The sequence below is a fragment of the Perca fluviatilis genome, chromosome 9 (genome assembly GCF_010015445.1).
Source record: "Perca fluviatilis chromosome 9, GENO_Pfluv_1.0, whole genome shotgun sequence".
NCBI classification, from domain to species: domain Eukaryota; kingdom Metazoa; phylum Chordata; class Actinopteri; order Perciformes; family Percidae; genus Perca; species Perca fluviatilis.
Window position 1 is genome coordinate 22686208 of NC_053120.1, and position 23523 is coordinate 22709730.

General features: G+C 38.4%; 2 protein-coding genes across 2 annotated transcripts in view; one reads left to right on the forward strand and one right to left on the reverse strand.

The window, feature by feature from the left end:
• Positions 1–2059: 2059 nt before the first annotated feature.
• cdkn2c (cyclin-dependent kinase inhibitor 2C (p18, inhibits CDK4)) lies at positions 2060–10502 on the reverse strand. Its single transcript, XM_039811792.1, has 4 exons — positions 10204–10502; positions 8660–8777; positions 6189–6546; positions 2060–2466 (listed from the first exon to the last, which is right to left on the reverse strand). The coding sequence occupies exons 2-4, from the start codon at positions 8774–8776 to the stop codon at positions 2462–2464; spliced, it is 480 nt and encodes a 159-aa protein (XP_039667726.1). The 5' UTR covers position 8777; positions 10204–10502; the 3' UTR covers positions 2060–2461.
• A 1370-nt stretch (positions 10503–11872) lies between these two features.
• The window catches only part of faf1 (Fas (TNFRSF6) associated factor 1), a 66009-nt gene continuing 54358 nt past the window's right edge, over positions 11873–23523 (forward strand). Inside the window, exons 1-6 of the mRNA XM_039811742.1 lie at positions 11873–12198; positions 15738–15806; positions 17449–17495; positions 19736–20001; positions 20171–20262; positions 20834–20925. Of these exons, the coding sequence (XP_039667676.1) occupies positions 12139–12198; positions 15738–15806; positions 17449–17495; positions 19736–20001; positions 20171–20262; positions 20834–20925 (626 nt within the window). The 5' untranslated portion in view covers positions 11873–12138. The remainder of the gene's footprint in view (positions 12199–15737; positions 15807–17448; positions 17496–19735; positions 20002–20170; positions 20263–20833; positions 20926–23523) is intronic.

Below are 23523 nucleotides of genomic sequence, written 5' to 3' on the forward strand. Positions count from 1 at the left end.
GAGGTCTACCCCAACTTTTGGACTGCTCTCAGGTTTGCACTGTGGCTCAAGCAGAGAGGAGCTTTTCACAACTAAAGTTGCATGTCATACCTGAGGTCAGGGACGTGCACAGACATTTGGAGGGGCTATTGCTCTCATCTGGAAAAAGGCAACCCTTAACCCTTAGGGTTAGGGTTAAAAAAAGATTTACTTTAAAAAAGTTGCCAAATGGTTCCATTGACAAGACCAAAGTGATCTGTGTGTTTTGTCATTGTGAACTGATCATCGCAGCACGTCCAGTCTGAAATACCACTTGATGGCCAAGCACACAGCTGATGCAAATTCTCCGCCCCCTCGTCAAAGCCAGGCGACAATGGATGACTTCAGACAAATTAAGCACATGGATACCACAACTAAGAACAAACTTACTGCAGCCATAGCTAAATAGGTCCAAGTGAGAATGTTAATGTGAAATTGAACACTAAAGTATATGCCAATGTTGTTTTCAATAAAAAAACATTTGCACAAAGCAAGCTGATCCACTTTTCCATGTTGATAAGAGCTTAAAATCAGAAAAAATAATGGGACCAAAAGAAATCAAGGGACATTTAGAATAGGTAAAAATGTGCGATTAATTGCGAGTTAACTATGACATTAATGCGATTAATCGCGATTAAATATTTTAATCGTTTGACAGCACTTATAAAGAACAATTACAACATGACAGCTAGTAAAAATATTTTACTTGAACCCCAGGTTCTCAAATGCCCTGAACTGGAGCTCTTGATATACATAAAACTAATTCACAATGTCATACATGGCACAGACACAATTTACTGTGTCTTTATTATTAATGAAACATTTGTTTTTAATGAGTTATTAGCCTACTCCAACTTAAAGAAAATGCCTCTGAGAAAATAGGCCTACTTCACATGAAATGAATAATGTAGGATGGTTGCTTGACATTATCAAATGCTTCTCTCACAGCTGGCCTGCTGGTAGTTTCATTCCAGCTCTGCAAAGCTGCAGAGCTTTTAGCTGCTTCTTTGAGCTCTTTCTCTCTCTTCTTCAGTCGTCTTTGTTGTGAAGGCATACATACTTAAGCACACAAAACTAACATTAGGTTATACATTTTTTTGAAATGCAAAGTTTATTACATTAACAAATTGGGACATTCATTTATCATCTCATAACAAAGTAGGGCGACTTTCACTTTCACTAACGTCACATCTGATTGTTGGATGAAAACTCATGTAACATATTGACTGTAAACAACGTATAACCTAGCATGATTCAAGAGCCCAAACATCCCATCCCTGAGCCTCTCTCTTCTCTACAGAACACTATGTTAGCCTGCTGCTGCAACGTACGTTATATCATTAGCTTTGGTTGATAACATAGCATTTTACGTTAATATAAGGCAATGCTGTGTGACGTGATGCACACGTTACAAGCTGAAGCTGCACTTTATTCAAAGCTCAAGTGGATTTTTTGGAGAGGGCATCGCTGAGGGCAAGAATGAATGATATAGCGGGCAAACGAGCTGTTGTACGGGCAACGATAGCCCGTACCTGCCTGATGTCAACATGTCCCAGGAAGGGCTCACTGGCCCGGCCGTCATCAGGAGGCATCAACAGATTTCATACGATGATATCATTGATGATTTTGCATTAAGGAAGGCCAGAAAGGTCAGGTTTCAGTTTTAGTTTGTGTTTTCTGTTCTTTCTGCAATAGCGTAATAATAAGATTCTCTTTAGTGTGTTTTCACATTTGTGGGATGAAGGATTTGTTATATTTAGAATATTTATTCTATATTTTATTTGTATATTATTCTTAATATTTTATACTGTTGTTGCTGTCTTGTTACATTTTTTATATATCTGATATATACGTATATCTGTAGGCCTATATATTTTTGGCACATTTATGTATATAGTGTATATTTATTTAAGTTCTAATAACTTATTTACTATATCATATTTTGTGCAGAATTGTGTTCATTGTCTTTTGGCAATGTTGGAGGTGGAGATTGTGCACCTTAAAAAGTGTGTTTCCTGTTGTAATTGCAATAGTTAAATAACTGGATTCTCTTAAGTGTGTTTTTTCAAATGCTCTAATGAAGGATTTGTGCAATTGAGAAATATAATTGAACTGTTTTGTGCAGAAAGGGGTCTCGCCCAGGGTGTGATTCAATATAGAACCGCCACTGCTAGCGGTGGGTGCGTCAGACAGAGTTATGACACGCACGGAGATGAGAAGGGTATGTATCATGGACTTCTCTAGCTCTGGGGGATACGGTGAAAAAGGTAGAGTCCCAATAAGTCGGCGTGGTCCTTTTATCAATGACAGTATTATAACCAAAAATTATTATGAACCATATATAAATCAATACAGGCTAGAATAAAATGTTAAAGCGTCAGCAAAATGGCATGAGCAGAAAAGCAGAAGCATCACAGAGTTTAATCGTCATCCTCCTCTTCCTTTAGTCTGTGAAAGAAAAAAAAAACAATTAGTTCATATCACACATGTATCCGTATGCAACATAAACACTAAGTGACAATAATGCAATAGTAAATAAGTGGAATATATATAGAAATGCAATATGAGACACATACACATTATAATAAATAAACCTGATGTGAATCTATTTTTCAGAAGTCATGAATACAATTTTCAAACGGAAAGCCCTATATTGAACCCCACCTGTGCTATTAAAATACAGAATGGAAAGAGTCCTTTTTGACTATTCGCCTTTTTGACGGATTCGCTCATTGCCTCGGGTCTAGTCTCCTCCTCACACTGTGTCCAGCCAATCCAAACTCTGTACAGTCAAACGACTCCCGGATCGAGGTCCATATATGGTTGACTCCTCCTTCTTCTTTTTCTTTTTTTTTTTCTGGTTAATTAATAAAATATGCTGCCCTCCTCCTGCCCAGCCTCGCGCACAGGCCTTTTCACCGAAGAAACTCACAGAAGGAGCTCTTAATAGTTTAACACAACATATCTTCACCTCCTAAAGACACATGTCAACATTCTCGGGTCACTCGGTGTCACATGGGCAACGCTGGAAGGTTTCTGACGCTTGTGTAGAGTAGAAGAAAGGTTTAGGTGATGATAGAGGGAGAAATAGGCAGCTCAAGCACCTGTGGAATTATAACGTATCGTTACTCAACGTCTTATTTTTCCTTCGCACTCAGACAGGAGGATCAAAATGAACCCAATCACAACAAAAAATGTAGAGGACTGTGTGCCTGTGGACACATTTGGAGTAGGCCTAGAACTGAAAACGAAATCGCGGCCTCCGTAGCAAAGGTCCACACTCCGCTTCAAAGGATACTAACTTCACTAACTGTTTTAATGTGCAGTGCGCTCATGTTATGCCGCAGTGCATTAACAGCGTGCTGCATTGATTTTTTTGTAACAGTTAATTGACAATAGTGTGAGGCAGGCAGGCAGGGATGCGCGTACACACACGCTCATGAGCCATACAGGGAGGAGTAGCCTAGTGGAAATGAAAGACTGTATTTTTCTGTATTTATTTTATTGTGGTGTCTTAGACACAACAATAGCCCGTACCTGCCTGAGGTCAACATGTCCCAGGAAGGGCTCACTGGTCTGGTCGTCAACAGTAGGCTATCAACAGATTTCATACGATGATATCATTGATGATTTTGCATCAAGGAAGGCCAGAAAGGTCAGGTTTCAGTTTTAGTTTGTGTTTTCTGTTCTTTGTGCAATAGTGTAATAATAAGATTCTCTTTAGTGTGTTTTCACATTTGTGGGATGAAGGATTTGTTATATGCAGAATATTTATTCTATATTTTATTTGTATATTATTCTTAATATGCCACAGTGCATTAACAGTGTGCTGCATTGATTTTTTTGTAGCAGTTAATTGACAATAGTGTGAGGCAGGCAGGCAGGGATGCGCGTACACACACGCTCATGAGCCATACAGGGACTAGTAGCCTAGTGGAAATGAAAGACTGTCTGTATTTATTTTATTGTGGTGTCTTAGACACCACAATAAATAAATATTATTCTTTATGATAGCCTTTATTATCCGTCAGTTTTTTAAAGATCAAGCATATAATGTTGATAGACACGTTAACAAATGAAGGTTATAGTGTATAGCCATAAGGGCATTCTCCAGTCTCTAGTTCTGGGGTAGCCTAGCCTAGGCCTATATGATTGCTATGTCTGAGCTGTTTCTGAATGTTTAACAAGCCGCCCAACACAGAATCGAAACAGCTGATACAGCTGTGTGTAAAAGCTGGGCAATATGGCTGCAAAATAACTCGACATATTTAAGCCTTTATTAATGAAATTGATTTAGCTAATCAGAACATTAAGACCTTCTCAAATGTCATTAGATTTAATCAGACCAGTACAAATATTCTCACATTGAGCTTTAATAAACTATTTTATTATCAGAAAAAGTAGAATTACAACACTAATTTAGATTTAGAATGATCAGATTGTAGCTAAGTGGCTGTATGGCAAATGTGTGTTTGTATGTTCTTTGCATTTTAACTGCACAACAATAAAAAAACAAAAATCAAACATATGTGAATGAAAATCCACTTATGCCCAGCCCTGTGTTGTAGGAAGGTTGTACAAGCCGGAAAAAAAACTTTACACCCGTTATAACAGGTTCAGCAGGTAGCCTATGTGGGACACACACACACACACACACACACACAAACACCACACAACACACACACACACACACACACACACACACACACACACACACACACACACACACACACACACACAGGGACATTACACTGACTCACATTTATTCTCTGAAGATTTGCAATAACACTTTATGTAGCTTACCAGCGTTTTGTCTCTAAACTGGTAAGTCCTCATGAATGACAATACAGAAAGAAAGACATGATATTGGCTAACGTCAGTTTGGAAGCTCGTCAAAAAGTCTTTCACTTTCGATTCCGTTGGTAGATTAGTCGAGGCTAAAGCCTCTTATGCATGAAAAACAGAACTGCTTCGCAGGCTGCGTGCTCCTTTCGGCAAAGCTGGCCGTGTTGTGCAGACTGAATTTAAGCCATGTTGTGACTACTGATATCGTTTATGAATCATGAATACAAAACATGAAAGCATGACCATAACCACACTTTCAAATGGACGGTACCTAAATGATTCAATAATATCCTTTCATTATGACATATAAGAACATAAATGGACTGTCAAGCATTGTGATATTACAGAATTCAAAGTCAGACTGAAAACGCGGTGCGCAACATCATTCATAAACAAGGCGTTAAAAGCTCATTATTAAGTTAATTAAATTTAGTTGAAAACTAAACAAAACAAGCAAATAAGGTTTTACATATACACTTTTTCACTACCCTCATTCCCACTATAAACCAAAGGTATAGAGTTATATTATGTAACTATATTGGTGTTTTTTCTTGTTTTTTTCTATTCTAATTTAAATATCTGTATATGTTTGATATGTGTGTAGTGTGAAGGGGCTACAACTTACATTTCATTGTGCAACCTTGTGTTGTAAAATGACAAATGAATCAACCTGGTAACCACACAGAAATTGTGAAAATCCGTTTGATACCTAAAATGTGGCCAGACATTATATACAGGCCTACATATGCTCCCTGTTAGCCTACTGGTGTTGACCTATTTTCTTCATTAGACTTCTAATTTAAACTCAATACAACTAATATGCTAACGCTGATAGAATTGTCGGTCAGAGATGCAGTATTTGACCCAACCAATTGGTTATGGCCATAATTTGGAGTAGGCCTATACATCTAAATGAAATCTCGGCCTATAGCTGTTCGTTTTGTTTTAATTCTCTATTCTCTTATAAGAGCCAATATGCAACATCAACAGAAGCAGCGCTCTAAAGGCTTAAATAAAGACCAGTTGTATTCACAGTTTTCTCCAGCGGCCTTTTTTTTTTGTGGCGGAGTAACAGAAAAAGGCTTTTTTCGAAAAAATATTACATGGCAGTCCATACCTCCAAAAAAAGTCCACAACCTATAGCCTACTAGGTGGATGCAGCCTACTATTCAGCATTTTTTTTTTAAAGATGCCATGCAACTTTTCTGTAGCCTGCTGAAGAATAAATAAAAAATATAGTATGTTGAAAAGAAAGACTTGGATTTGTGGGTAGGAAGCTATTTTATTGAAAGACATTGAAAAGAAAACTTAGAATGCTCACTCACGCGCGCTCAAATAGTCCTCGATGTATTGGGCAGTGGTAACCTTCCCGTGGAGTTGCGCGAGCTGACCGGCTGTAAGTCCCTCTCCGTTGGGGGTTTGGGGGTTCGCCGTGAGTCCGATCAGAAGCTGGACCACATTCAGATGGTCCTCCCTGGCTGCCAGGTGCAGCGGGAGGTTACCTTTATTATCCACAATGTTTAAATCTGCCCCGTGGTTCACCAGCACACGCACAGAATCTATGAATCCCTCGCGCGCGGCGTCATGCGTCACCGTGAGGCCACAGAATGGGTCGCGTACGTTGGGGTCTGACCCGGCCTCGAGAAGAACCCTTACCAGGGCGTCGTTCCCCAACTTGACAACCTGCACACAGAAATTAGGAGGACAACAAACAGATCAGGGATGGATGAGAAATAAAAGTAAGCATTTGAGTGTAACAACCTGTCCAAACATATAGCCTATAGGCCTAGGCCTAAAGCTGAAAAATACATAATAATAATAATAATAATAATAATAATAATAATAATAATAATAATAATAATAATAATGTCCTGTTAACAATTTGGCTTATATAGCCCAAGAAATTGGATCAAGGGGTGATGCAGTTTTTTCAACATTCAAACAAAATTAGAGGTGCATTTGAAATGCGCTTTATAAATCAGATAGGCCTATTATTAAGATGAGGAGACTAAAATGACTTCACTGCAGAGTTACCCAATCCAGCTTTAAAAGACATTGTGCCACCTGAGTGGCTGGCATACTTAATTTCGATTCAATTTGTGACTTTGTAGGTAGGTGTGTTAAAGCTACAATGACTCCACTGTATACTGATAATGTTAACAGGGGTTTTCCTGCATAGAGGAATTTTTGGCGCCCCCCCAAAAGAGGTTTTAGCCAGCCCCAAAGGAAAATGATAAGAATTGAGATTAAAGAAAAATAGCAATTCAAATCCTCTTCGACTGTGTTTAGGAGCAAGTTACCAACACGACAGTTAAAAATCAGAACCTAACCTTGAATACGAGCGCTAATCTCAGTTTTACTGTCCAGAGTCTGGCTGTGTCGGACTCTCCCGGTGATTTTAACGGTGGTATTTAAATATTAATGTTACTTTTTTACGCAGTTTTGTTGATTGGGGTTTCATTTACTCACACTAATTGTCAAACACACACACACACACACACACACACACACACACACACACACACACACACACACACACACACACACACACACACACACACACACACACACACACACACACACACACACACACAGACAAGGCCCAATCTGAGACAGGAAAAACCCTGGTTAAGATACCACTATTATTATTATTATTATTATTATTATTAAAATTATTACTTTCAATAGTAACATCAGTATTACTTTTATTGACTTTTGCCTGTACTTCTGAGCAAACTGTATAAAAACATCTAGGCATGTAAAAAAAAAACAAGCAGGAACAGGCATATTGTGTAACTAGGCCCTCATTCTCCATTTTCCTCATCACCATCACCACCATTTTGTTTCTCTTTCCTCACACTCTACCAGTGACCCTCAAATGTAGCATGCATTTCCTTTATAATAATATAGAATAGGGCTTGAATAACTTGAATAACTACATCTGAATAACTTTTTTCTCATGATCAAGTGCAACATATAGCCTATGCTGAAAAAAATACATTAAAATGTGAAAATGCTAGTGAGAAAATGACATCTTATTGTTCCAATTATTTAGCAAACTGTATAAAAACATCTACATGTAAAAAAAAAACAAGCAGGAACAGGCATATTGTGTAACTAGGCCCTCATTCTCCATTTTCCTCATCACCTTCACCACCATTTTGTTTCTCTTTCCTCACACTCTACCAGTGACCCGCAAATGTAGCATGCATTTCCTTTATAATAATATAGAATAGGGCTTGAATAACTTGAATAACTACATCTGAATAACTTCTTTCTCGTGATCAAGTGCAACATATAGGCTATGCTGAAAAAAATTCATTAAAGTGTGAAAATGCTAGTGAGAAAATTACATCTTATTGTTCCATTAAAAAAACACAGATGTATTCATAGTAATCATACGTTTATGATTATCTGACATGAAAAAATTAATTACAGCAAAACTATGAATTTCAAAACGATTTTGGTAAATTATGTGGCTTTTGACTGAATATATTTAGATAAGATATGCTACAATGTACAAATTCCTCTCTGCCATCTGTCCACAGATTTCTTAATTCTTAATTATTTATATCTATTTTGACTATTTCATTTTATATAATGATAAATAAAATCGACTGGATATTTGAAGATAAACTATGATTAGACCTTATATCATGTAGCTTACAGCACACAGGAAGTCAAACAGCCACTCTTATAACACTACAGAGATAGCATGGTAAAAAATGACCATGAAAAATAAAAATTTTCCAAGTTCACTTCGACACAAACTAATTTGAAAGTGGTTTATACTAACCTGCAGTGCAGTCATGTTGCGTGAACTAAATCCATTAACATCTGCTCCACTTTGCAGCAAAAACAACACTTTGGGTAGGTTTCCTTGGGCAGAGGCATTGCAGAGTGTGTCAGCCATTCTTTTAGAAAAATATAAAGAGATAGAGAGAGAGAGATAGAGCCAAGGTGTGTGGAAAAATACTGCAATCCAAGGGAAGTCTGACCAAGTATATATCTCATAGGCACCTCCCTCCCACATCACACGGCCTTGACCTGCACAATTCTCACACTGTAAAATATTAAAAACAGCCTACTTTAAAGTAGTCTATTAAAAAATATTTTCTTGGGGGTAGGATATAGCCTATGCAAAATGTTTAATTTCATTACTTTTTTACTAATGATTGGTGAGGAACTGGAAACTGTTTCTCTCTCTGTCTCTCTCTCTCTCTCTCTCTCTCTCTCTCTCTCTCTCTATATATATATATATATTGTTTAGAACATATTACAAATCATACATGTTCATGTTTCAGCTTCTCTCCAATGTTAACAGTCTAATCAATCATATATGATGGTTATGGATTAATTTTTACTTTACTTTTACCCAGCTTCATCCAATAATTTGCATACATGGATTTTACACAAGGAAATATATGATAGGCTACTTTTTCACTTTCACAGCTTATATTGTATTTATGAAATAATGGTTTTAGTGCTCAATCAGTGTCCAGAGGGGCAACAAATCCATCTTACTCTATGATCTGCGTTTGAACTCCAAATTCAAATTCATTAGTATCCAATTTCTTTAGATTTATAAATATAAAGAGTAGACTAATGTTGGATACGCAATCCAACTGTAAAACACATTTTACCACCTCTGAGTGGCTGCATACTCAATTTCTATTAAATTAAAAGCAATGTAGATCATAATTATATGGAAACAATGTAAATACAACAATTATTTATATTTTCCACGTGCTGTAATCCCCATCTCGCAGCCGTGACTGTTGTGATCTGATGTTCAGCGGGTGTGTTTCTCTGCCCGAGACGCACCGAGGCAACAAGTATGCTTTTCGTCCTAACCGTTATTCTATTCATATGATATAGGCTAACCTACTTGAAGCTATAATAACTTTAGTTAGGCGATCTAATCTTAAATCTGTAGAATTGGTAGGCTATTTGAAAAAACAATAACAACTCCACCTTACTTTAAATGTGATTAAAACCATAACACATGTCTTCCTCCATTGGGTGCCATCCTACCGAATCGACCGCTGAAAAAGCGTCACAAAAATAACAACAACAACAACAACAAAAACAACAACAGAATGAATAGGCTACATGAGCATAAAATGGTTACATCTACGTATAAGATGTGATGTCATGCAAAGTCACTTCCCGCTCATTTTCAAATGATTTTGCCGAAAAGTAAAGTGTTTTTCTGTATTCGGCTGCCATCACGTGCTGTGTCAACATGCAAGGACTGAGAGACAGAGAGAGGATGGCTGATCTGCCCCAAAGATCGCACAATCATTACGAGATCCCTTTTCATTTTCAAAAGTAACTTACCGAATAGGCTACGATGATCCTCCATGAGCAGTGTCACAGCGATGTCCGATTGAATTTCTTTCTTTCATGTGCTGTAGCCTAGTCTAAATGTCCGAAAATAGTAAAGCTGCTGCTGAAACATCGTCACGTAGGCCTACATCACAAAGTAGCCTATAGGCTATGGTTCATTTGTAGTGCAGATCTGTATGACGCAGGATGTTTGCCTTTACAGTTTAGATTTTGAACTACCCACCGAAAAAAATTATGGCGTGATTGGATAGGAGCTATGATAGGCGGGACGCTGTCAACGCAACTTAATGATGCTGTAACAACGCAACGGTGAGATGGCCGCATTCATTGCTGCGATACACAGGTATATTATTCCAGAGAACACAGTCACGGCGTAGCATATCGTTAAAATCAGAGTGTCCTTCATCTGCAATTATAATAGCCAGTGAAAGAGCAAATGGACAACATCTTTCCTTTCATCGTGCCGCCCTCTAGTGATGGAACTTTATATTTCCTCTAAGCCTGGTTTACTGCAGTGTAGCCTAGTGCAGCGCTGAGGTCGAGTGTGTAGTGTAGTGATTTAGAATTCATGTGCCACTTTTAGACACCACAATGGGGACATATCGCACTTTGACATGATTTATAGGCTACATCAAGTATACAGACGTGTATTAAAGAGATAGTGTGATAGCCCTATAGCCTAGCACTGCGGGATGAAACATAATAATAAAGGTCAAATCGGGTCACATCGGGTACGCAACATGGTTGATTTTTTGGTGCCAGGGTTACAACCGGGCTTTGTCCAGTCAAAACTGGCATGCGCCATAAATGCGGGAATTGGTATTCTGTGCAATTGCCTGACATATGAGCGCGTTTAGTGGGAGGTTAACGGCACCAGCCCTCAGTCCTCAGTCCTCAAGTTGCCCTATTATGTCTGAATATACAGAATGCTCTAAACGATACAAATCCACCCGCAAAGACAATGAGATTGACATGGCAAATCTATAAATAATTTTTTGTCCCCTCACTCCGGTGCTGCATCTGATCTGGCACCAGTCTCTGGGTAGACCATGGACCCAGTTACATTTCTTTTCTCCCTCCACAGCTGCCATTCCACCATAGGCTTGGCCCTCTCTTTTTTAACTTTAACTTTTTATTTTGGCCCCTTCAACCCCTAAAGACCTGCCATTAGGCCTACTGACAGCTGAGCTGATGCGGATATATTAGTCGGCCTAGGCTATATGTTTACCCTACTTTTACGCACACACTCGAGTTTTATGCATACAACTCGAATGTGTGTGCAAAAGACACAGATGACATGATGAATCATGTCATGTCATGTCATGTGTCTTCTGGCCTGCTGCAGCCTTGGGTCAGTGAATCTCAAAAGTGGGATGAGAAGGACTAGAAACAAACTCCACACCAATGAGAATATTAAATATGTAGTCTAGCCTACAGCCTACATTTTGAGCTACTGAAGGCACTACCAAAGACAAGATCATTTGAAAAAGCTGGGCATGTGCATTACATATTTACGTAGAGTGTGAAACGACGCTTCTAAACATATTGATATGGGAAAAAGAAATGCGTCTTTTGCGTGGCTATAGCACGTTTAAAACTCAGCTCAGCTTAGTAAGTATCAACCTCACGTCCTCGACTTGAGTTTTTACAACATCTGCAGCCACTTTACGTCAGCCGTTTAGCCGTAAAGCAATGGACTAGATGACAATAATGATATGAGATAACCGAACATTATAACGTTACTTTACAGAATTGTGTCTTTCTGAAGCGGCTAAATCCCGATAAAGTTTAACATTTCTAATTTGCCAACCTCTCATTCGTCGCCACGTCTAAGCAAAGTGTTTTGTTAATACTCAGTGTCCCTCAGTGAGGCGAGAAAGCGACGAGAGCCAGTGGAAGAAGAATTGCTTTTAGCCAGTCATTGCCATGGCCTCCGAAAGCGGCGAGAGCAACATGGATAGAGAAATGATTCTGGCCGACTTTCAGGTGTGTCTCTTTTGTATGTCCCAGATATTATATTCAGCCGTTAGTAATCTGTTTGCCGTTGTTGAATTGTCTTGGGCTACTGTCAACAACCGTACACACGACCTGACTGGCGTCGGAGCTGAGCTTTGCTTTCCGTGGCTAGCTCACCGAGCTAACAATCTGACAGCTTGCTAACTGACTCTGAAGGCAATTTATTAGCCGTGAGCTCGCTAACTAGATAGCAGTTGTCCACATCTGTCAATCGCAACAGTTAATTTGTGTTTTTCGCTGGTTTCAAGCTTGCTTGTTTGCCAGATAACGACGATGTTGTTAAGTTAGCTAAACGGAGAGCTACGGTGCTCACGTTAGCTGTCCACTTGTTTACATATCGCCAGTCGTCCTCTAAGGGCTTTAAATCATCGTCAGAGACGTTGTGTCCCCCGAAGATACCAGATTTTTAGCCCAATTTGCAGGCACGGTAGTATATTTTGATAAGGAGCAAATACAGGCTACCAAATTATGCTTCCCCTCCAAATATGCATTGATTTAGCATCATGTTTGTTTTGTTTCGATGCTTACTGACATCAAAACTAAAACGATATAGCTACATCCTTCCTCTAAATGAACGCTCGAAAAAAATCAACCATAGGTCTTCTCTTTGGTGGTGTCCCTCTCATGGGTTTGTTATTGTAGCATTGTGTTTTGAATCAACAAAGTTAACCATAGTGATATTAAACAACAGGCCTAACCAATGCAGCTGTATTCATCTCTTACTATCCATTAGGACAGGCCACAATAGATGTATTGTTTAATTAGGCTATTGACATCTCCACCTTATCACATTTTTGCAAAGCTAGTTCATAGGGTTTCACCTTTGCACAATGAGTGTTGCAGCTTTGGAGATTGTGGTTTGGACCTATGGTTCAGGCACATAAGATATACAATCAGAAACTTTGGTTAAGGTATCCTAACGTGTTATGTGATTACTGGGGAGTCTGATTATGGGTTGTGTCAGAGTTTTGCTGCGTGAGAATGATGCTTTGAATAACAAAAACTGAATAAAAAATGTATGTTAAACTAGGGCTGGGCGATATGGAGAAAATCAAATATCACGACATTTTTTACCAAATACCTCGATATTGATACCGCAACGATATTGTGGGGTTGACTAATGGTGCTTTCACAAAATATTTACACAATGAGATTTTTGATAAATAATCATCAGTAATGTGGATATAATGACTAAGTGGGTAAAGGCAAATAATAGAACAGTTACAACAGTCTGGTAAGTGACATCACTTTACTGTAATGCAGCCTTTAAAACCAGGAAAAGACAACACTTATGTCATATCACGATATTACAATATCCAAAATCTAAGATGATATGTAGTCTCATATCACGATATCAATACAATATCGATATATTGCCCAACTCTATGTTAAACAGTAATTTCTTATAAGTCATAATAGCAGTGCTGATAGCGTTAGCATTACATGGACTTCAAACAGGCAGAAGAGCCACCTAATGTATAAAATATCCTTCTTGCCTTCACTGCAGTTATTAATAAACAAAAATAAACATGTACTGCATAATAGATATATCAAACGCACAACAACCTAAACGCCAGCCCAGTAGACAACAACACTAGCCAAAGACCTAGAGTACTCCGGGCAAACAGCAGCACAATACATGCATTTCTTTTTGTTGGCAGCTGAAAACTTTAAAGGTAAAAATTTTTTTTTTTTCTTTAGTGGATAAAAGTGGGCATAGAGCATTTGTTGCTCAAAGATGACATAAATATGACATTGCTTCCGAGATGTTTTACTGCTTTGTTTGACAAGAAAGAGGTTGTAAACGTCTAAACAAACAGATTAAAGACAGCAAGAGCACCAATTCATTAAATACTTTTAATACATAACAATTTCACTATCTACAATTTAAACATTTAGTCATTTGACCATATTTTTATTTTTTAATTGAATTATTATTTTTTATACATATTTACCAAGTGTTGTCATTAACATTCTCCGTTTGTTGTCATCAGTGGTGCCTAAGTACTTGAATGGTCAACTGTGTTATTCTTTTGACCTTTAATTGTGGATGTCTAAGGGTTAACATTGCATCCCTACCTAAATAATATTAGCATATCCTTGGACTAGATTTAAGTAAACGTCATCACATGAGTTAATAAACTCATCCTTAATTGGTCAATTATCCTGTTTCCTTCCCTGAAAGTACACTTAGATCAACAATAGCATACTTCAGTAAATGTCTGTTTCTCTGCTGGCTTCCACAGTCATTAGTATACATTGTAAAAGAGAGCGGAGTGTCTACACTCTGTGGTCTCCCTGACAAAATATCCAAAATCCAACCAATAATATTTGGATCATGATTAAAATGATTTAAAATCTTTTCTGCAAAAAAGTAGCCACTAAGACATTTTAAATTAAAGCCTAACATGTTTTACAGATATTCTGAAACTTCTTGGTGTTTATAAATGTGGTCAAGCAGCGTAGCAGTCGCATCATCAACTCCTAAACCTGCCCCCTTGCCAAACTGCACATTGACTTATTGGGATCTTTCCCCTGCTTCTGAAATGTTTTCATTACTAAAGACGTCAAGGTTACTGCTATCTTATCATTCAGTCATTTGGATTTTCTTGTCTTTGGCACAGGTAAAAAAACAGTGTTTCATACGAAGTGGGAACCACACAACAGAAGATGTCACTTAACTGCTCTACATAAATTTAAGCAATTTAAAAAAAAAAGGTTTAGCTGGTTCTGTGCCTTTTTGCATCTGCATGAGTGATATCAACTTTTTAACATTGCTAGTGCCAATTTGTTGTCACTTTATCAGAGAATGTATTTAGATTCTGTCAATTACACTATGATAAGGATCAAGGCCAAAAAAGGAAATGATGTCTTTGGCTTCAGATTGTCTGCCCTATTTTACGCTTCAGGAAGAATACAAAGAGATAAACCTAAGATATCAATAGAGCTTGTTTTGTTCACAACTCAAATATATTCAGTTTACTGTCATAGAGGAGTGAAGCTGCTATAAAATATTCACATTCAAGAAGCTGGATTTAGAGATGTTATACTTTTTTCACAAAAAATGACTCAAACCGATTAATCGATTATAAAAAATAGTTGCCTATTAATTTAATAGTAGATTAGACAACTAATAGATTAATCTTTGCAGCTCCAATCGTGAACCACTTTGCACTATTGTAGTCCTTTTACCATGAAGAACATATCTACTATGCAAGGGTCAAGAGTCCAAGATATTGGGGCAGCAATCAAGGGAATTTGGTGGCCTTCTTTTTATCAAAACATCACTGAAAGGTTCTTGTGAAGACTGCCACCACTTTAAAATGTTGCTGTTATGGGTGGTAGCTTATAGTTAAAATGTTTCTGTTGATTTCATTCTTTCTCCTGTATTTTGTTGTGAAATGTATTTTTTATGTACAGACATATTTCACAAAACACACTGCAGCGGAATCTCATACAATGCATTTCTCTCTTGTAATTCCTTTTTTCTTTGTCTTTTCCTCTCACAGGCTTGCACTGGAATTGACAACATTGCAGAGGCAATCACTTTGTTAGAGCTTAATAACTGGGATTTAGTGGTAAGTTCATTATTTGTAGGCTTTGCTCTTTGACAGACAGCCTTAGTTCATCTAGAGTACAAGTTCAAGAGGGCAGGTAACATCCAATAACACACACTCTGTGTAATTTTGTTATGGCCAAATTATTTCTTCATCTTACCCTGTGTGTTTTGTGAAGCAGGCAGCATCTTGGCCACCCTCACTGTGGTGAGAGAGAATGTGTCCTGAGAGGTGTAGTGTGTGAAAGAGACAGCGGGAGAAAGAATGTATTGTGCCAAGTTTGTATTAACTCATGATGAGTCTGAAAAACATGAGCCCTTTACTGTGCAGTGCATACAGGAAGGGGTCAGTCTATATTTAGACCGATGCTGGCAGCAGCAGTCCAAGCAGTGGTAGGACAGACAGTGGGGCCTGGACTCACTGCTCCTGTAAATCTGATGACTTGCAGTTCCTCTGCAGTAGCTGGTAGTTTTTGTAAACATTGACAAAAAAAATTTGCTTGTGTGATTGTGTATGCTGGGTGTGGGTGGGGTAGTAAAATTAAAGGGATTCTCCTGAACTGTGTTTTCCCCAGGATATTGCTATTATATTATAGCATAGCAGAGAATTGTTCAATCCACCCAGATCCTGATGCATCTCATCTTGTGATCAATACATTAGTAAATGGCAGGCTGAACAATATGCATTTATTAATATTTCCTTTATTCAATAAAAAAAGAATGGGGGATATGATTATGCCAGCACATAACAACTTTCTTTATGTTGCTTGTTTTGCAGTGAAGAATAGTGAGTGTTCGAGAGAAATCCTATCAATTGTGCATTCAAACAAAAGCTCAGTGCAAAGCTGACCGTGGTTGCTGTCACGTTTGTCCTTTTAGCTCTCTTTGTCCTGATCAGTCAACCTACTTGAATATTCCATCATTCTCCATCACGTTTAGTTAGGTTTAGTCTGAAACCTCTCCGCCAGAAAATGTAACATACCCTTTGACAAACATAATGTTACAGAATCTACCAAAATATAGTACATTTAGCCTGGTTACATGTGGACTGGCTAGTTGTTCACTTGTTGTCACTTTAGTCACTAAAAACATATTTAAGTGCCTGTTTTTTTTAAATACTGTAGTAAAACATTGTGTAAGTGATATTATCAGGACTTTATGAAATTGTGGTGCCACAATGTTGATTTAACAAATAAAGTTAATTTAAAAATTTTTTATAATTATGGTGAAATTTCACCTGATACAGTAGTCCTAGTCTTGTTCATAGGGGGTTCTGAATGACTGGTTAGCAGCATGTCCACTTATAAAAAAACACATGTAAATGATTATGCTACAATTTACAAAGTTGTGTCTTGGCATAGACAAAATGCCTTCCATGACCACATGCAGTTATCTTAGTTACTGTCCAGATACCTGTATAGAAATATATGCTGCAATATCTGCCAGTCTCTTCAAAACATGCTCCTCATGTATTGGCTGTTATTCCATGTTTTGTCATGCTGTAGTTTACTGATTAAAGATGTTATGAGTTGAACTTTACGGATCCCAGTGCACAGTCAACTATATTTCCTTAGCAAAAAGTTGGCCATTGATACAATACAGAAACTAAAACAAGAAAATTGCATTATATTATGTTGTATAATTTACCTCCACTTTAATTACAGGCAGCCATCAATGGAGTGATACCACAGGAGAATGGGATCTTACAAAGGTAATAACCATGTTGCCACACATTTACTGTAAGTCAGAGAAAATTTATAACTTGGCCTTACAACACTAAACGAATGCTACCTATCATGCATATCATACATTACTTTTCATTTAACTGTATTCTTCCTGTTGTTTAGTTAGATATATATCCATATCGAGCAAATAATGCTAACATAGAGGCTACTGAGTTGGACCTTATTGCTCCGGCTATGGTTTCTATTTTGCTGTTTAATAGAGGAATAGTATAAAAGACACTGCAACTGCAAGGAAACTTTCTGCCAAGAGTGGAGTTGTACACCGTTTCTGAAAAGAAAAGGTTTCTTTAAGAGGCTTTGAGCCCTTCACTTTCCCTCAACGGTTAGTTTACACTCTTGAATGCACTGGGCTGATCTGAATCCACTCACACTAGAGATGTTCTGTTAAACCGTTTTATTTTGTGTACACACTTGTGTGTATGTGTGCGCATGCATGCATGTTCTTTAGTGTGTGGTTCAGGCCCTTGGGCCATGAGAATATTGCTGGTCTTTCTCAAGGGCACACATTGCTATGAATGGAGGCTGGCTGGCAGTCTGACTAGCAGCCAACACATTTACTAAGTGTCTGGCAATGGTAGGAGTAGGCTGGCGATGCCCAGTAAACAGACTTCTGATGACGTGACCTGAGCTGGAGCCAGTCGGACACTACGCCATCGCTCCCATCTAAAATGCATTTCCTCCTCCCTTGTTTCCTCTTTAGTTAGCAGGTTGGGAATTTTAAGAAGCTTGCCTTGTTGATCAGTAACCAAAATTCCTCTGGGCGCCAGAGCGTCAAAAATTATTTCCTGATAGAACTTGATAAAAATGCTCAATCCCTTGTTGAACTGGGTCACTGGTCTGACGGTTTGTCCGTGGGTGAAGGGCTCAGCAGTTCTGTCTTCTTTGGGACACCTCCTTGACTACTCAGGAGAACAGTGCCGTGTGTGTGTCGGGCAGCATGGAACTACGCCCAAACAGCAACAACGGACAATTTAACGGCATTCATTGTTACTGTTCCAAGTTTAGGTGAAAGTTCACTCAGGATCTTTTTTTACTTTATTTTTTTCTCTCAGATATTTTCAAGAAGTGTAAGAATACGCTTGGCGAGATCTCTCGTTTTTTTCCTTTGCTTGGAGTAGTTCAGTCTAATTTGTGTATCATCTCTATCTATCTCCCCACAATACATTTGTGAAATAAAAGTAGTTGACTGTCTGGTTCACTTTAGTGAAGTCATATTTTGTTCTGAATACTATCTCACTAGCTTTCTGCAAATACTGCCATGTCCGTTACATGATCCACATATTTACATGTACTCATGGTATGACTTCCTTTCTGTATTTCATTCAGATGGTTTTCAGATTTTATGTCACAAAGAGGGATTAACCTGTCTAATCCATAAACTTGTGCACAGGGTTTAAATCAAATAACTTAATGTCTGTGTGATCCATCCACACTTGGAAAATTTTCTTAAATGATGTCAGAATATTGAGTGATTTCAGTGCCTAATTATTAAATACTGGCTTACGTTCTTCAGTAACTATTCTGATTGTCCAATTATAAATTTAGGAAAGATTTGGATCCTCAAATAATTGGTTGGTTTGTTACTGAAGTGGCTAGTGGAGGAGGCAGTTATAATATGCTCCCATTTGGTTGGGTTAATTTCCCACCCTATTGGCCCATTCTGTACATAGAGGTTTTGTGGCTGTTGACAGTTAACCTACGCCTCAGGACAGTGGCCTCTCTAATGTGGTTGGGCCAAATAAAATACAGCCTTTGTTAGAAAGCCTGAGTCTGGCACTCTGTTCTTGCGAGACAGTTGCTGCTTACACTTCAAGGAACAAAGGGCACACTTTGTTCGGGGTGGGGAGACAAAAAGACATTATTTACTGTGTTGTGTAAAACATGGGTCATACACTACACAAGCAGCAAAGGGAAAAGCTTGAAAGAGAGTAAAGCAGATATTGTAAGGGCGGATGGGAGGTAAAGCCATTTCTTGTCTAGTAGTGACCTCTGTTGGTTCTTGACCATTAGGTCACAGGCTAAAGACAAGAACAAAGATAGGTGTGATGTAGCCACAAATATATAGAGATATTTGTTTCTGATAGCATTATCATTTCAAACGTCCACATTTTTCTGTCCTTCATGATCTATAATGAGATTTTTATATAAGATATTATATAAAGCATTTAATCTTCGACACCCTCACTAACCTGTCACCTCTGTACAGTAACTTTTCCAGTGAGGCGAGCCAGTCCAGCATGTTCGGACCTCCTAGCCAATCAGAAGCAGCCGATGCAGCAGCAGGAGGTGCAGTTTCTCCCCCCTCCTCTTCGTCTTTGTCCTCCTCTCCTCCGTCGTCCTCAACTTCAGCTTTTTGTCCTGTCAACGCTTCCTCCCGACACATTGTAGAGCGTCAGCCCCGGATGCTCAACTTCAGGGTGGAGTACCGGCAGCGCACTGTAGAGCTGGTACTGGAGGAAGGCAGCACAGTCGGTGAGCAACCACACACACACACACACACACACACACACACACACACACACACACACACACACACACACACACACACACACTGATACACATACTGTGCATAATACTCAACATTTCACACTGCCTCTTTGTGCATAATATACATTTTCCTTTGCATGAATCTAATTTACAGGAGAAATCAAACAAATCCTCGAGACAGAGCTTGGGGTTCCAGTGTCCAAAATGCAGCTGAAGGGATGGAAGTGTGGAGATGTATCAGATAGTGTGAGTTAACAGAACCTATACGCGTTTGTCACAACAGGCAAGTGAAAGAAAACACAATGTAGCATCAAAAAAAGACCGCAGTGGTGATGTGAGCTAAACCTGTCGTTTTCTTTAGTTTTTTTTACATTTCAAATTTTAGCTGCAAGGTGTAGAACATTAGCATACATTACATTGTTGTAACACTGTTATCCAAAACATTCTATAAAAACTTGTGTATGTTCATATTAAGCATCTGTGGCCAAGTGCAAATCACACCACTGGTCTTCTCAGCCTTTCTCAGATCACTGAGCTCTAGCCAACATACCAACATTTGTCTTACAAACAGGCCTGTTGCCTACCCCACAGTCAGTACAACGGTCATGTTCCTAAAAACAATATTTCCACTTCTAACCAAGTAGTGCAAAGTAACAGGCTTCCCTCAAAATATTCATCAGGGGATGCATGACGTATACAGTATTTAAGTATGTAGTGAGCACAAATGTCTTCTCTTAACAAATTATCTCCACAGCCATGAGTCCTTCCTAGTGAGTGGAATGATTTTGAAGTTGTATCTCTGTCTGTGTGTAATCAGACGGTGATGAGAAGTTTACACCTGCCCAAGAACAACAGCCTGTATGTCCTGACTCCCGACATCGCCCCTACTGCCAGCACCAGCAAAAACAGGTACTCAGCCCAGCGTTCAGTGCTCGCTGACTCTGCTTTTTTATTTGTAATCCTGTAATAAATCCTCCTCTTCTTCCCATCCTGGTACACATACACTCTATGAAATACTACTGGTAGTGGTATGAGCGTAGTTCTTAATAGTGAACACCAGGTGGCGGTCTATGTCAAGTTAAGGAGAAGATGGATCCAGAATCCAGCTAGCAAACACAATTTTCTTTGGTATATTAAGAGACATTTGACCTGCTGGTGCACATTCATTTTCTCACATCCATTGTGACATTTTCATAGGGAAACTGCAATCTCTGTTGTGTAAATAATAATTTTTCCTCCCATCTTTGTTTCTTTCAGCCTGACATTGTTGCTTGCTTAAGGTTGTTTTGTATAGTACTCTTCATAGACTGTGTGTAAGATATCCACACTACATATCTATTATTTATTCCATTTTTCTTTTTCTCAAAACACACCAGTCTGCCACGTTCGTGATAGTACCCAGTGACAATAGAGCTTTGTTGAGAAAGCTTCATTAAGCCTGTGTTTTCCATCCAGAGTTTGTTCTGTTCGTTTCAGTGAATCCGTGGCAGTATTAGCAACCTTTCCTTCTGAAATGTCAGGCTGCTCATTGTAAAGCCAAAGCAGTAATACAATCACAGGTGGCAGCTGAAGATGTGATTGTCCTTTCATCAGTGTCAGGTAAACATCGTCCAAAGAATTCATAGTTCTCCATTCATTTCACCTGCATATTGAAGGGTGACCAAGACCCTTTTTTACTTTAAATTTGAGGATTATAGCATTGGACTGGTAAAAATAGATACAAACCCCAATTCTAATGAAGTTGGGACGTTGTGTAAAACGGAATACATTTATTTGCAAATCCTTTTCAACCCATATTCAATTGAATACACTACAAAGACAATATATTTAATGTTAAAACTGATAAACTTGATTGTTTTTTTTGCAAATATTGACTCATTTTGAATTTGATGCCTGCAATACGTTCCAAAAAAGCTGTATACTGAACAGAAACAATTAGAAATGGTACAGTATTTTTTTAATGAGCAGAATGGATTTAGAAATAACAAGCCTGTATCGCTCTTACATATGATTGCCTTTAAATTTATGGAAGCGGGGTGGATGATGGTAGATTTTTATAAGCAGTCCAGACCTTGTGTAGTTTCCCAGTTGCTTGTATTGAAATCAGATATGTTTACTGACTGGTACACCTTTTGGAGTAACATAAGGTGATGGTGAGGTGAATAATCTTTTTTCCAACTCTTTTTGCAATATTTGTGAAAGACTTAGGGTCATAAATTAAGGAACCTAATGTAGGCATATGCTTGGCGATGATATGAAATTGGGTTCTTTATTATACATGGATGACATCATTTTACTGGTTTAGTCAAAGCCTGACCTGCAGAATATGTTGACTGTTTTTCTCTTGATGCATTTAAGATTCATGAGATTGGAGTTGGGTTCCTTGTTGACTCTACTGGGAGAGCGCTAAGATCATTGAAAAGTAATTTAAGATAGCTAATTTTCCACCAATTGGCTCAACATTACCCTGAAATACTATTGTGTACAGATGAGCAACAATTGGAATGGCCGTTTCATTTTGAAGTTTGATAACTTTGTCTCAAAAGCCTGGAAAATAAGGCAAGATGTATAATTTGATTAGTTATTTATGAATGTTGTTGTAGATGATTTTCGATTTGATTGTGAAAGATGCTTAACGCTTAGACACTTCTCTGTTTTTTCTCTATGTTGACTGTCTCTGACTTCCTCTATAAATGTATACGCAGCACTCCTGGCTTGTATGACTTGTAGGCCCAATGCGTTCTTGGCGTAGTTATATGTATACACAATAATAAAAATCTCATTATAATAGTTAATGATATAATTCTATATACTCTTTTTGACAGTTGTCAGTTAAAATGCTCAATTAAGACATTTTGATAATTATTTTATGGAAGGACATCTTTTGGGTGTAACATTCTGTGATTGCCAATTTTACAGTAGGTCATTTAAGTTTAATGAAATTGCCCATGTTATCAAAATGTAAATCAGATAGGATCATAATAATGTATGTTTTGACAATTTTCTGTAACACTTCTCTTTACTACATTTCCTTTATTAGCCAAAGTTGTTCATAGTCTCACATATAATGGCCCTAGTTTGTTTGTCGACAGTGGATTCTAAATTAAAATTGTACTGCAACTCTCCCCACATTTCCTCATGTTAGCAAGCCAAGCAAGCATCCACGTCACCAGAACATTTGTAAAAGAAGTCATTTGGCAGTTTGCCGCTTTGCCTGCTAGTTAGGCTAAGTGGTAGTTATATTGTGTTGGCAGCTAATGGCCCTCATCTCCCCAGTCTTCCCTCCCTCGCCTCCCTCTTCTCGTCTTCTCACTCCCCCACTTACTGCTGTGTCTTTTTAGCGGCGCCGTTGCCATTTCTCCAAGTGTTATCGATATCATTTTGGGTGTCAGGAGCTCATTATTCTGTGTCAGCTATTTTGATGGAGGACAGTTGGGGTTGAATGGAGTGGGTGGGCTTGTGTGTGTGTGTGTGTGTGTGTGTGTGTGTGTGTGTGTGTGTGTGTGT

Bases quoted from the DNA above. Each gene is read 5' to 3' on its own strand.
- cdkn2c (XM_039811792.1), bottom strand. From the start codon at position 8,776: ATGGCTGACACACTCTGCAATGCCTCTGCCCAAGGAAACCTACCCAAA. The intron at 6,547-8,659 runs GTTAGTATAAAC...TTCTGTGTGCAG, and splicing joins GCAACATGACTGCACTGCAG to GTTGTCAAGTTGGGGAACGA.